Source organism: Nicotiana tabacum, chromosome 22 (genome assembly GCF_000715075.1).
Source record: "Nicotiana tabacum cultivar K326 chromosome 22, ASM71507v2, whole genome shotgun sequence".
Taxonomy (NCBI): domain Eukaryota; kingdom Viridiplantae; phylum Streptophyta; class Magnoliopsida; order Solanales; family Solanaceae; genus Nicotiana; species Nicotiana tabacum.
Genome location: NC_134101.1, coordinates 210,594,378 through 210,610,543, shown reverse-complemented (window position 1 = coordinate 210,610,543; position 16,166 = coordinate 210,594,378). Strand labels below are relative to the sequence as shown.

At 36.7% G+C, this 16,166-nt stretch overlaps 1 protein-coding gene across 1 annotated transcript; it reads left to right on the top strand.

Annotated features, from left to right (window-relative positions):
- The first annotated feature begins 11,037 nt into the window (after nucleotides 1-11,037).
- On the top strand, nucleotides 11,038-16,042 carry LOC107807979 (pyruvate kinase, cytosolic isozyme-like). The gene is made up of 3 exons (XM_016632460.2): nucleotides 11,038-11,440; nucleotides 14,069-14,530; nucleotides 14,984-16,042. The coding sequence occupies exons 1-3, from the start codon at nucleotides 11,189-11,191 to the stop codon at nucleotides 15,794-15,796; spliced, it is 1,527 nt and encodes a 508-aa protein (XP_016487946.1). The 5' UTR covers nucleotides 11,038-11,188; the 3' UTR covers nucleotides 15,797-16,042.
- The last annotated feature ends 124 nt before the right edge of the window (nucleotides 16,043-16,166 follow it).

The window sequence follows — 16,166 nt, the reverse complement described above, 5'->3', positions numbered from 1 at the left end:
GTGGTTACAAGTTGGCTTTTGAGGTTGGGTGGTGACAAATAGGTTGTTGGAATTGATTGAATTGAAATGTTATACTTGGGCATGTTTAAACGAGAAGAATGTGAAATTTTGTGTGTTCATGCTTGTGTGCCGGTATTGATAATAGTCAAGGGTATAGTGTGTGGTTAAAAGTAGGGTGCTCCTCTATGATTGAACTTTGTACGTAGTTGGGGGTTTATTTGATAGTCCCATTGCTCGAGGACGAGCAAGAGTTTAAGTGTGGGGTGTTGATGTTTAGCTTAAAGTATATATATTTGTATGTATATCGCCTCATATTTTACTTTTATTTCATTGATTTAGGATGCAAAATGTGTTGATTTATGTTAATTTGATGTATTTTTATGTGTAGGAATGATTCGGGGGCAATTGGGGGCGATATGTGCGAAATTAGAGCCAAAACGGACGAAAACAGGGAAAGGGCATATTTCAGCGCCACAGGTGGCGCCCAGCCCTACCTGTGGCATCAGAAATAGAAGCTAAAATATTGGAGCGCCATGGAGGGCGCCAGTGATGTGAATCCTGTCCAATTTTGCCTGGGAGAAGGTTATTTCGGTCCTAGACCTACCCAACACGTATAAAAGCAAGACTAAACTTATTTGTCAGGGGAAGGATGCCACTTTTGGAGGATATCTAACACACTTAAGGAGAATTCACGTTGAAGAACACACACCACGCTTCGAGGAGACTTCTAACTAGTTTTTCTTCTCTTCTCTTCCTTTAATTTCATAGTTTATTAGTTCTAGAGTTTTGGGGTGCTACATGAACGTTGTAGTTTGAAGCTTGAATTGTTCTTATTATTTTATCATATTGGTTTATTTATTCAATCTTGCATTTAATTATTTGATTGCTTGATCACCAATTGAATACTATCTACGAATCTAGGATTGAACTCGGGAGAGGGAATTCTAGATTGCATATAAGATTGAGTAGAGCAAGATCTTAACTCTGGGGGGGGTGGATTTGCGATTAGGATAGGAATATACCTAATTGCCTTGCTTGGTTATTATACGGTAATTATAAATATGTTCTTGTTAATCCTAATTTCATAGGAATATAGGCATTAGATTAGCTTGAATAGGTGAGTTGTACTTCGGGAGAAGGCTACGAGCAATATTAACCTTGTCAACCAATAACCCAGATATATTAATTAGATAATTTAAGTGGAAAACTCAACGGGATTGTTAACTAACCCATAGCTCTAGAATATTCACTCACATTGAATTCATCTCTATAATTTTCCAACTTGTTTTCTTTAATATCTTAGTTTGTTGCGTTAGATTAGTTTTAGCTAAATATTCATACATTAGGATTCGCTTGAATAGATTAATTGTTTGGTTTAATTTAGTTGATAGTTAATCACAAGTCCCTGTGGGTACGATATCTGGACTTACAATCCTATATTACTTGTCGACCACGTATACTTGCGTGTGCGTTTGGGAGCAACAAGTTTTTGTCCCTATGTTTTTAATCGGACTTTATCCCTCAAGAAAATTGTCCAAAAGATCCATCGTCGGGAAAAACTTGAACTTTTTCTAAACTTTTTTTTTTCAATTTTCATTTTTTTAAACTAGACTATGTCTACTACGAGTTCTAAAAGAAAAACTAAAAAAAATATAGTTTTACATAAATAGCTATCGCCTGCCACTGGAACCTCTTCGCTGCCTTGATGGCGCAGGAGGCATCAAGATCGATGTCCTCGCTGACATTGTCAATATCATCAAGAATGTTGCCAAGCGTACCTCCCCCCTTGAGAGGAACCCCCGCGTCAGCAGCATTCGGGTCCTTAGCATCCCTTAACTCCCCGGAGGAGAACTGAGGGCCCAAATTGAGGCCACCCAGGGAATCTATATCGCCAAAGGGCAACTCCCGCCCCTGAAAAGCTTCGGGCCCAGACCCTTCAAAACCTTCAGCAACAATCTCCTTGGCGGAGGCTACACCGCGACCAGACAAAGGCTCGGGGGCCGCGGCTGCACCCTCTTCGAGGCCCTCCGAGGCACGGGCTCGAGCCAATTCAGCCGACCCTAATTCAGTGCCTTTCGACTCGAACATCTAGAGAGCTCTTGTGCTTGACTTTCGCTTTGTTACAAAAGGGGCGTCATCTCCATCATAGTCCTCGTCATCGGAGCCCAATCCAAAGGCGAAAGACGAGACCTCGGCTTCGGCCCGAGATCTACTAGGTTTAGTTTTCTTCGTCACCGGGGACTCAGTGGCCGAACTTTCTTCCTCTTCTTGCCTTTGTCAGGCTTTGGGGCCCCTTCCTCACCATCTGGAGGCGGTCTCATCTGCACTCCATCGCCAAGGCCTACGCAAGCATATTGATCGAAATCTCTCAGCATAAAGGATACGGGAAAGAAGTGCAAAAACATAGTGAAAGCAGCAAGAGGGATCCTACCATTGTTCTTATCCACCCACCGTGTTTTGTCCAGGTCGGGCCAAGACCGAACGAGATATGGGAACGAAGTGACCAACTGCTTGATCCATCCTAGCAGATTCTGAACTGCTTCAAAGTACCAAGCGATAGCTGCAGAAACCAAGGGGAAATCATTTTTCGGAAGAGAAGTAAGAAGATCACAGAGCATGTTCGAAGGAAAAGTACTTACGCTGTGTATTCCACTTCTCTAGGAATGGCAACCTCCCGACCGGGATGATGTCAGAGGTCCTCACTCGGACGAACCTACTCATCCACCCTCGATCCTTGTCCTCATCGGTGTTCGAGAAAAATGATTTTTTGGACCGGTGATGAAGCTTAATCAAACCTCGATAAAATCGAGGGCTATACAATCCGATTAGATGGTCGATGGTAAAGGTCTCTCCCTCGACCCCATCAGAGAAATGTCGGAGCATATAGACTATCCTCCAGAAAGACAAATAGATTTGACCGAGCATCACTTGGTACTTGTCGCAGAAATTGAGAATAACCGGATCTATCTCTGAGGATGAAGGGTTAGAAGAATCGACCGGACTCAAAGTGAATGGGTAAGTATATACATAAAGGAAACCAACTTTATGATTTGTTATGCTCTTGTCAAAACGGGGTATCTCAACCAGCACTGCCTTCCCCCAGCGATAGTCTTTCTTCACTTTCTTCACATCGGTCACTACGCCAATATACTGGGACACATGTTCGTATCGGTCCGGTATAGAGAAGGTTTGTCAACGGTGAAATCCTTCATCATGTCAAACCCAATAGGAGTGCACTGCTTGACGGTGGGTATCACTTTGGGTTTTCCTTTGGAGGTTCGGGATGAAGAGGCAGCCTCATCTTTCCGAGGAACTGTCTTGGAAGTTCTAGCCATAATGGTGGTAAAATTTTTCTGAGAAGGTAGGCAAAGGATCAAGAACAAAAGAAGAAAGGATGCGAAAGGGGATGGGTATGGCCTTGAAAATTTGAAGATGTTGAGAAAGTATAAATTATCAAATAGTTGATGCATTTATAGGAGCTGTGTGGACAACGGAAAGAACGAGCCAATAGTGGTTCGTGGGCTCCTCGATAGTTGTGTTTGACGACAACCCTTGCGTCGTTTTTGAAGTATGGCATTTAATGCTCTGATGGGCTGACATTACAGCAATGATGCTTATGGAGTAGGAGCTCAGAATCGTTTCCTATCACTTTGTTCTAAGAAATGCGAGGACTATCTGTATACGGTAGAAATCGATGGCTCGATTTCATGGCATCTCGAGGGTTTCCAGTAACCGACCTCGAGAATTCTCAACAGTTCTGTTTCGACAATATAAGTAATGACAGGTCTCGAGGCAATGAAATTAATGGTCTCGGCGGATCAGGGTGAAGATCCCAAGGCACGTACGTATAACTGGCCAGGTCTAGTGGTCAAGTCGAAAAAGTGAATCAAGGCATTAAATGGTTGTACCAGCCCATATCTTTGTAATTAATGTATTTGTACTATGTTGGGATTTCCCCTCTTATATAAAAGGGATCCTTGTCATTTTGTAAACATCTGTTGCTCCAGACTCAATATATTAAAACATTACCTCTGCTCTCTAACACGTTCTCTTGGTCTCGCTATCTCATTTATTGCTCATATTTATTGTGTTATATCTATTGTTCTTAATTTATTGCTTATTATTGGCCATAAAGAGCCGTCATTGATTTATTTATAACTGTTAGCCTCCATCGATCATCCTCAATAGCTCCCAGCCGAGGTTCAGACCCGACCCCGAGGCCCTCGAATAGGCAAGCTCGAGGCCCCGATTGACAACGATTCGGTTTGACTAACACCTCGCTCTTAAGCTCTTATTTCGTTTCTAAGTCTTTCACGTAGCATCAACTACCTAACAACTAGCATAAAAATAGATCACGTATTTTTAGAACCACTAGATCAAATTTAATTGTTGTTACCATTTTCACGGTAAGCAGTGTGTGAAATATAAAATACGACCAACATGCCAAGAACAAAACTACACCAATGGCCACTAGTGATAATGAAATGAAAAGGCGTGTGGTAGCTTATGAAATGAGCTATAAATCCTTTGTCTATTAAATATCTTGGGAGTATCGTTTAGTCACCGAGGAAGGGTATGTTGAAATAGCCTAACCTTGAAACTACACGTGCCGGTGTAAGAGTGGTTGAGGGGTAAAATCCCCGTGTTGATGTGATGAGATTGTTTCCCCTTAAACGGGATGAGATTGATATCTTGAGATTATTCCCCTAAATGGGATGAGATGATTACTAGCAGAAGTGATGCCGACCCACACGACATTATGATGAGACGGCTTAGCCGATTGGGCTGAGATCGGACGCCATGCTGCGCACATGGTGGTGTTGTGATTGGATATCTTTGGGTGAGACGGCTTAGTCAATCGGGCCGTAATGGTACTCCGTGCTAATAATACGATGGTATATCGGTACTAAAGATCTCCAACTTAAAACATTGTTATTTACTCCAAATATATCTTCCTCTTAACTTGACATTGTTATATTGTTTGAGGTTCTCATTGATTCCATGTTCTTTCTCATTCTATTGTTACTCGTTCTATCGAGAGGGTGTTTAGCCTTACATAATAGTACTATTCCACATGTACTAACGTCCTTTTTGCCTGGGGCGCTACATCTTTAATGGTTACAGGTGGTTCTACAGCAGGCGACATCGATCAGTAATAGCAGTACACCCTCTTCCCAGCTGACTTGGTGAGCCACACTTCATTTTGGGGTCTTGTATCTTTTGTTCCTTATGTATAATGTTTTGAGGTATAGCCGAGGCCTTGTTGTTGGCACTATCATAATACTCTTTGTATCCGTTAGAGGCTTCGTAGACATAGTATGGGTTGTATCTTAGTTTTGGGAAAGTCAAATTAAAGATGCTCTATTTATATCACATGTTCCCACTTCTAAAATATGAAGTAATGTATTTTGGAAATTATAAATGAAGTAACTAATGATAATAGAATTGATGTTGTTCATGAAATCCTCTCATTGTTTAATTAATAGAATACATCTTCACTCTATTCATGGGAAGGTCAGGTAGAAAGCATCTAGCAGACTTGCTTGACCGAGTTATCTTGGTTGAGCACCGATCGCGCTCCCCGAGGTCGGGGTGTGACATAGATGCAATCCATGTATTGACAATATCATCATTATATTTCACATTCAATCCTGCATAAATAATCCATTAATTCCCGCATAATTTATGCAATATTATTTATGTGAAAATATAAGGATTATTTTAGAGACCACCTGTTCACAAGAGGAGGGGGAATAATTATGACTTGCCCCATTTTTGCTTAATAAAGAACATGGTTCTTCAACCTACAGATTTCAATACCAACCACGAAGTAAAGTGCAGAAACATAAATACACAAGTAATTTTATATGAAAGCTCGTAAAAATTACGACATTCGCGTAGGATTTTCTCAAACTTTACTAAACAACAAGATCAGTTTTTCTGTAACAACTCAACAATCAAGGGAATGTAACTTCTAGTGCCTTAGTCCCTAAAATCAACTAAGTTGTAGCTATCTCTCCTAGACTATAAATTTTAGTCTAGAACTTCAAAATAAATTTTTAGAATTATTAACCTGCGATTACATTTCTCAGAAGCAGTAGTTAGAACAATGACTCGAGACTCAAATAGCTAAAGAACTAGACACCTTCCTCTTCATATTAGTTGTTCAGTTGAGCAGCTTGAATCCAGAATGCATTGCTTTACTTTGATTGCTATTTGTTGTGAGTGATTTTACAGTAGAACTATGAAATAGCGTGACTTTTCAACAACGGCAAAGTGATACTTTTATAGGAGTAAGATTGGCCAAAAGCTTCTTCAATTTTAGCTCCAAAACCTAGAATATTTTAGTTAAGGAAAATAATCCATTTAGAAGTTGGCTTCCTTAATTATCTCCAACTTCATAAGCTTTTTCCTTTTATGCAAGTGTGCCAATATTAATGAATCTTTGTTGCTCGCGAATTTCTTCGATTGGTAGCCCACGAAATAAATCGTTCAAGGAATAGGACTTGCATTAGGATCAATTTGCAATTGCTGATCAACATACTCCAAGAGACTTGGTTCTTTTGATATCTGCTTGATAAATATACTATCATATTTGTTAGTATTATATATATCTTTAAAAGACCTAGTTCTTTTACAATAATTTATTAATCCTCAAAATTAATTTAAGCTCAGCTCAACAATAACGGAGCAATCTCCTATTAATTAATGATAATTTCTATATGGATATTAAATCTCTTCAATTTCCGATCAAATATTGTATAAACATAAGTTAATTTGTTTATTTGATTGCATGTATCACTAATCATGCTTTAAAAACAAAGTGGAATAGGTGCTTAAAGCGCTCAATCGTAAAATTGTTATCTTAAAAACAAGTTGAACTAAGTCTAATAACTCATTAGTAAGCGTATGAAAGTACAACAGCGTGCACTATGCAGCCAACCCAAAACATGGAAGAATCAAGCATAATATATGCAATGATTCATTCAGTACCAATACAAATTAAAGCTACATCAAAGTGGAAGGACCAATATAAAGCTAAAAGTAGCTAGCTTATGGTAACCGGCCTAACCAAAACCTCACGATAATATAAAATTAGCCTTGTGAATTTAATTTTAAGTAGGGAACTTAGCTCGTCTGCCTACCAATCAAAGAGGTTGAGAGTAAACGTAAGTTCATCCGCAAGCTCGAAGAGTTTTCCTTCATTCGCTTGTGACATATTCTCTAAAAACTTTCGTTGTAGCTAATCATTTATCTAATATTTATGGATTATGGGCGAACAACAAAAATTGAACCCGCGCATGGCAAATTTATAATCTACTACCTTGAACCACTTGGCTATATTCGCCCCCTCGACGACTTACATTCCATTTTTACAACTATATATTTTTTTGATTTTTCACTTGATATTTGATATCCATTTTAAGAGCTAATTAATTAGGACTTCCGTTGTGTAGGGCCTATTCGAGGAAAGTGTTTCCTTTTAGGAGTATTTTCATTTCCCGAGTTTGAATTGGAGATATCAAGAATTTTATTTATCCCACCACAACTTTTAGTGGTATGAGTGCTATAAGTAAGTGTTAGGTTATTATTATGAACCAATGAAACTTAAAGAAATCCAGATATACTCTTTCCTTTTTCCATTTCACTACTTTACATATATTCAATTAGTTGATTATAGTTCTATAATTACACTCCAAAAATTTATATCTTGATTGCAAAGCATGATGGAATAGTCGGCTAAAAGCTGGTATGTTAAAAAACACTTATCCTTTGCATACATTGTTTCACATGACTTTTGTCACTTAATCGTAGTTATGTTTAACTAAGAAAATTCAAGAAAACTTCAAATAGTATTATAAAAGTTTAAATTTCATTTCAAGCATTCTGGATGAAAGAAAAGAAAAACAAAATGAATATTACATCACGACCTTTGAAAAATTAAAATCCAAACCATAAATGGAAAATAACTTCTTAATTATTCAACATTGTCTCTTAAAGTTGAATTAACCAAGTCGATGTATGTATTAACAAATATTCTTCAGTCAATTGAAACTAACATTTTATTCAAGACACGTTTAAATTGAAAATACAAAAGAAGAAGACAAAAGTAAATATATTTTCTCTCTAGAGGACAACTCAGATTGACAGGTTTAAGCTAGCTTTTGGTGATTCCCAATTTTTTTTTTTGAAAAATCAGATTGGGGTGAAATTTGGTTTGAAGATGAAAATGTGTTTGAACATACGTTTTCAAAACATATTTCCCAAATTTATTTTGAAAAACATGTATATTATTAAAGATTTGGCCCAAAACCAGCTATTGAGATTTGAGATTTGGGATTTGAGATTTGTAGTCAAAATCTATGGCCAAATAGATGTTTGCTAAATAAAATCCAAATTTATTTTGGCAAAATCTATAGTCAAACGGGTCCTAAATTTCGTTAATCTCCTAACAATAATTGTTTATGTATTTTTTTCTCCTTATTAAGAGTTGTTTTAAAAAAATAATAAAAGGACAAACGAACCAACAAACATATTCTTAGGATTGGTATATCCTAAGAATTGCGTTTAGTCATACAATTCCATTTAGCCGCTGGATTGGTATAAACAAGATGCTCAAAAAGGGTGCGGTGCCTGCCCACCTTGTGCAACGCCTTGGCAATTACCCCCCTTTCATACATTCCCTCTTGGCTCACCTCTCATTTCTTGCCTTAATCTTTCTTCTTTAAAACTATGAGCTAGATGGACTAGTTAACACCGTTGACATGCATAAAAATATATATTAAAATGTCACTTTCTTCTTCCTCTCTTAATATTAAGCGTGTGGTCCAATCAATAAAATAAAAATGATAGAAGATCAATGTACAAATTATAACAAAGATAAAAAGTGCTAAATGATATTATTCCACCCGCTTAAATTTTGATGAATTGAATTGATTGATACTAGTGTTGGGTTTTTTTGGCTAAAAAAGAGTGCGAATGAAAATGGAGGGAAATTATTTCTTTTGAATTTTCCTCCTATACAAAGTGACATTGTCCCATATTGAAGGAGGAAAAGAGATTTGATGGTTTTATATATAATTGTACTTCTTCTAGCTCTTAAATAGTTGAGAAGAAAGTAAGCCCCGTGCCGCCGTCATTGCTCGTACGGATTCATATTCATAAGTGAACTCGGATTAATTTCTGCTTTCTTCTACATTTATATTTACTTAGTTTTCTTTTTGTATAATATATTTTTTGAATACATAATTAATAATGGTTAGTACTGAAAAATAGTACACAATAAAATAATTAAGATGCGTACTAATTAATTCAAACACGATTGTATTTGAAAGAATAACTTATTGGAAAGATATATATGACAATACACGCGCATGCACTATGTGGTCAAGTAAACAGAAGAATAGAATGAATTCTAGGATTTGGTTATCGCGAACCAATACAATTCAAAAGAACCCTCACCCACTTTCTGTATATTTTTTCCTTTTTTCTTTGCACCAATTAACTTTTGAACTTTTTAGCTACTATGCATAAGTGTTCCCTTGTTGCATTCCACAATAAGTGCGCTTGGGCAAAGATTAGCTGAAAGTTAAACCTTATTAATTCAAGAACGTATTGTTTTGTTAGGTCGAGAATATGCTTTAGAATAAGATTCAAGATTAAGGCCTCCTTGCTATTACTATTTCCAAGGTAGGGGTAAGGTCTGCGTACATACTATCCTTCCCCAGATTCCACAGTGAAAAATAATATTGGTACGTTGTTGTTGTTGTTGTTGCTGCTATCACTATTTCAAATTTGCAAATAATATTTAGCCATACAATTCTCGAATTCAAATGAAGTATCAGTTGAAGTTCAAGTGAAAATATTATAATACTGATCCAAACATGTATTTAAAGTAAAATCTTAATTTTCGCAAAAGTTCAATTTTTACAATTAAAGACGCATTCAAATTGAATTCTACGTCCAAATACAATTTAACTTTAAATACTTTTTTTGATTTCAATAAAAATATTGTCCAGCCGTATATTAGTAACTTTTTTATTTTAAAAAACATATTAACCTTTCCGAAAAACCTAGAGACTTATTTAGTTATTCCTTTTTTTTTACGTGGTAGAGTTTAGAGTATGAGAGTTAAACTACTTGATTTTTAGCATGAATTCAGGCACAAATTATTTAAATATTTTAAGATAAAATTTACATATTTATAAAATTACATAAAAATAATATAATCATATTAATTAATAATTTAAAATATTTCCAAAATAGTGATAAAAGAGATATTTATTGTTTAATAATAATATCACATAAAATAAGACACATAAAATACTCCTCATGAATTAAATCGACTACTATTACTTTCGTTTAGGTCTTACTGTTCTTTTCAATTTATTTTAAAAAATAAATATTACCTTTCTACAGCAAGGTATTAATTTCAGCATTTTCTTTTACTCCTAATTAATTTTGTAACATTATATTTAATCAAAAGTCAACATGTACAAAGTCACCTGCTCTATGGACTCTAGAGACATGACCGAGCAAAAATAACCTTCTATGGCCAACTCAACAGTGACCTCAGACTGCTATCATCAAGGATAGCTATTAGACCATAAAGCATATACGTATTATATTTTTGAAATGTTATACGCACAATTTAATTTAAGAAATAATATTTAATTTAAATAATTCTTTTAACAAATAAATAAAATGATCTAACTTGTTAGCCAAGACAAATGAAAATTGGGAACCGAGCCATAGAAGGAAAGAAGAGTTAAGTAAGAACAAGAATAAAAGAGCGACATGCTCTGCTCCAAGCCTCCAAATATAAAAAGGAAAAAGAAATACCTTGTGTCTCAAGAATATGGTCCCTACAAATATTAATTAATTAATTAATATACTGTTTAATACCAAAAACAAAAAGCATACTGTATAGATGGAGAGAAACCAAAGAGAAAAAATAAAAGAGAAACCAAAGAAAATTTCAACATCACGTCAAGTCCGCAGTTTTCTTATATAATTCTCCAAGATCTCGCCTTCGTTTGGACAACGCAACACTTCTTAGACCTATTCCTCCTCTCGCCCCACCATAGACTAATAACCCTATTTTTTATTCATAATTAATTAATCCTCTACAAAAGTCTCCTCCTTCAGTTTCCTTTTTTTGTTGAAAAAAAAGCTAAAATTCTCTGCTATGGCGATTGAGAACAGCAACAATGGAGTGAATGTTTGTACGGTGAAGAGGCCAAAGACGAAGATAGTATGTACTTTGGGCCCAGCATCTCGATCGGTGCCGATGATCGAGAAGCTTCTACGGGCAGGCATGAACGTGGCCAGATTCAACTTTTCTCATGGATCTCACGACTATCATCAGGAGACTATTGATAATCTCCGTCCGGCTATGGAGAATACTGGTATTCTCTGTGCCGTCATGCTTGATACCAAGGTAGTATCATTTTTTTTAACATCTATGTATGTGTATTTATTTATCACTGTACAAAATTGTCAGAATTACTAATAGAAGCCGTACGATTAAGCCGTAAGATCGTGTCATAAGATAACTGTGGTCCTGACGGAGGCGGATCCATGGTTTTGGAATGCCACTCATCTTTTTAGTTACTCCGTTTGAAATTTGATATTTGTACAGTAGATTTTAAATTTAATATTCGTCCAGTAGGTTTTTCTAACACATGTATACGGTCTGAGCCAAAGCTAATGTGTTTTGATAGCTTTAATTGTACATCTGCCCCTGTGGGATAGTAACCTGGGTAACATAAGTGGATCGTTGCTATTTAGTGAGTAGTTTATATGGGTTGTTAATTGTTTGATCTTTGGTTTGGTTAAGTGCTACTTTTATACCGACAGACCATGATGTTGTTTGTTTGTATTGTGATTTTGTACTTTTTGTACCTTTTGCTGGCTGAAAACGGTGGTTTTTGTCCCCCTTTTGGTATTGTGTATCATTTTCTTGTATTTTAGTGTAACGGGTCCAAAGAGAGCAGGATTGATATTGACTATTCATATAGTTGATCTCAACTAGTTTGGGGTTGAAGCTTAATTGTTGTGATTAGATGACATGGAGAGGTTGGACTGTTCAAATTTGGTGTATTATTGATACTCTGCGGACTAGTAGGAGCAATTGGACGCTCGAGGTTGTATTGGAAAATTTGGATTTTTCTCAATTCTATAAAATCAACACTCCAAGAACTGGATGCAGACAGTTGGTGAGATGTAATTCTTTTAGGGAAGTTAATTGTGGTGCTGTCTGCAATTTGAAGTTCAATCTCTGAGCTTTGGGGTGAGGAACTCCCTCCATTTGAACACAGATGGACCATTATGTTCTGAATTATGAGTATTTTCTGGGCTTTGGTCACTGATTTGTAATGAAAGCTAAACACATGGCTTAGCGCAGCTTTTTCATTTATGGGGTAGCTCAAACAGTCAGTCTCCTAGTTGAGCTTGCATGTGGCTATTGTGTTGCATTTTATGTTAGAGAATATTAATCTTCCCCTTTCCAGAAGAAATGGATAAAAACATTGATGCTCTTTTGCTTCATTACAATCAGTGTTGTCAAAGGCTCATTTTAGGTGCGAGTGTTGTCAAAGGCTCATTTTAGGTGCGAGTGTTGTCAAAGGCTCATTTTAGGTGCGTTAAAGCATTGAAGCTCAGAAAAGCTTAGGGAGGCGTTTCGCCTCACTTAAGTTGTTCTTCAGTGTAGGCAAGGCACCAAGATGTGCCCCTTATTGCCCATGCGTTCTATTTTACATGGAGCAATACTAGACTACAAATATAATTGGCAAATAAGTGTATTAGTTGTTAAGGAAAACAATATGAATGAGTTTGTTACTTTTCTCTTGAATTACATGTATATTTTTATTTTTTTCTTGCATTGCGCCTTTTATAACTAAAGGCCACACTTAAATTGCGCTTTGCGTTTAAGGCCCCAATGGACCTAAAGCGCTTTTTAGAGCTTTTCGCCTTTGACAATATTGATTACATTAGGCATTCCCGCTACCATTGGTGTTAGTGACCTTGGGAAATGATTGTCCTATGGACTCACTTATGTATGTGAAAGACGGATTTGCTGCAGGTGAGTAGTGAGTAGTAATATAGCCCCGATATGTACTACAATTGTAGGACTGAGTTGTTCTTGGCATATCAACTCTTTTTGACATTCTAGTTATTTTTTACGTTTCCTCAAGATCACGTCTAGATGTGACAACATGTGTCGTGTTCTTCGACAGTATTACTTCAAAATTATAATATACTCTGCGTCAGTTCGGATGATCCTTATGGTGGAAGCATACATGGGTGTCAGGCAAGGTTGCAAAGTTAAATAGCTATGTAGTAACAAAGGAGAAAGAATAAATGCTCTATTGGAATATCATACTGATTTAGAATGTTTGTTAAGCATGATATGAAGTAAATGACACTGTAAGTGGTGGATATAAGAATGTAAGATTCACGATATGATGTCTATTTTGATCTCGATGGAAATACAGATTAATTGGATATTAAATATTATAACCAATCAGAAAAGAAAACTTTGATATTGGATACTCTATATGTGATTGCTGATTATTGTTGCCTTGTGTGTGGTATTACTAATTCTTTCTTATTCTGGATACCTTTTTTTATTAAAATCTTAACTGAACTGGACCATATTGATGGTTTTGTAAACTTAAGGCATCAAACTTGATAGAAGATATCATTTGGCACCTCATGTTGACTGGAACTCTATCCCGGCATGTCTTGGAGAAAGCCATTTCCTTGAAAAATGATAAATTTCTTGAATTTTAATTGAAGTTTTATTCTTTGTTTATTAAGAGAGAAATGTGATGATACTCTGACTCATCTCCAACTCATTTTTCATAGTTTCTTGTACATAATTTTATGCTTATCTTTTGCCTGGTTGTATTCAAGATCAGCGTGTTCCATATCATGTAATAAATTCTTCAGTGATGTTTAGTGACAATGCAATATGTTCATTTAGATGTTCAACTCTGATTGCCTAGCCCTGTCTTGCCTTAACCTTTTTATGTGAAAGTTCTGACACTTCATTTTCATCTTGTAGGGTCCAGAAATTCGAACAGGGTTTTTAAAAGATGCTAAGCCTGTTCAACTTAAACAGGGTCAGGAGATCACAATCTCAACTGATTACAGCATTAAAGGTGATGAGAATACGATATGCATGAGCTACAAAAAGTTGGCAGAGGATGTAAAGCCTCAAAGTGTGATCCTTTGTGCCGATGGCACAATCACCTTTACTGTTTTGTCTTGTGATAAAGAGAACGGTTTGGTACGATGCCGCTGTGAGAACACTGCTGTTCTTGGTGAAAGAAAGAATGTCAATCTCCCTGGAGTAATTGTGGATCTGCCGACATTGACAGATAAAGACAAGGATGACATTTTAAACTGGGGAGTTCCGAATCATATTGACATGATTGCCCTATCTTTTGTTCGTAAGGGTTCAGATCTAGTGGAGGTTCGAAAGCTGCTAGGTGAACATGCAAAGAACATTCTTTTAATGTCTAAGGTTTGCTTCTGACCAGATAACTATGTAGTCTAATTTTTTTTCCATGAAGTTGCCTATTCAATTTATTGCATCATTGTTTTGTGTTTGTAGATTGCTTTCGCGGTACTTGAGAGTCATACACAGCACACAAATTTTGCAGAAATATTACTAAATGATATATTTAATCTGACTCCTTTTCCCAATAATTGAAGAAATAACATCACGAGTTGGAACTAAACTAGTACTAATCTATCCTTCTCTCTTCTGTCTGATCTGGATTAAGCATTACCAGAATATTTCAATTGCTAGCAACATTAGCTTGTTAGTTGGATTTTTAAATAGACATTAAAAGATATAGACTGTGTGAACTGGATGAGCAGTAACTTTTTTCCTTTTATCCCTTGAAATTACTGAATTAGATTCTCTAACTTGTGTAAACAGTCAAAATACTCAAAATATTTTTCTTCTTGTTAGGTTGAAAACCAGGAAGGTGTAGCAAATTTTGATGACATTCTTCTCAACTCTGATGCATTTATGGTGGCAAGAGGTGACCTGGGAATGGAAATTCCAATTGAGAAGATATTTTTGGCTCAAAAGGTAATGATTTACAAGTGCAACATCCAAGGGAAGCCTGTTGTCACAGCAACGCAGATGTTGGAGTCCATGATCAAATCTCCAAGGCCAACTCGTGCAGAAGCAACAGATGTTGCCAATGCTGTTCTTGATGGCACAGACTGTGTCATGCTTAGTGGTGAAACAGCTGCTGGAGCTTACCCTGATCTTGCAGTGGGTACCATGGCTAAGATTTGTATTGAAGCAGAAAGCACAATTGATTATCCAGATGTTTTCAAAAGAATTATGTCAAATGCCCCAGTTCCCATGAGCCCATTGGAGAGCCTTGCATCTTCTGCTGTTCGAACCGCTAACTCTGCAAAAGCTGCTCTTATCCTAGTGTTAACCAGGGGAGGAAGTACTGCAAAATTGGTGGCCAAGTACAGGCCTGGAATGCCTATATTGTCGGTGGTTGTCCCCGAGATCAAAACCGATTCTTTTGATTGGACTTGCAGTGACGAGTCTCCAGCAAGGCATAGCCTTATATTCAGGGGATTGGTTCCAGTTCTCCATGCAGGATCTGCCAGGGCTTCCCATGAAGAGTCTACAGAAGAAGCTCTGGACTTTGCTCTTCAACATGCCAAAACAAAAGGGCTATGCAAGCAAGGAGACTCCGTTGTAGCCCTACACCGTGTTGGAACTGCGTCTGTGATCAAGATTGTTACAGTCAAGTGATGGATGACTTTTGACGCGTGCCTTTTTGGGTTTCTGTTGTTGCAAAAGGGTAACTGATAAATGTTTTTGCTTGTTGCACTGAATCATTTTCTGCCTTCTAGAGAAGGAATTTATGACTATACATTATATTTTGTCTTTATATAACGCCTCGCCCCCTTTTTTGCTTTCCAGCACAATTTTCCAACCTGACGGGACAGTGATATGATGTGAAATAAATTCCCTATGGCTTGAATTTATCTGTCTAAAGTATTCATCCGCAGATTATATACTGCATGTTTCATTACATTAATGTTTAATTGGTCGTCTATGTGCTTATTAGCTGCCAAGTTGGAGTGCTTATTTGACCAGAACATACATACACCTTTAAAAA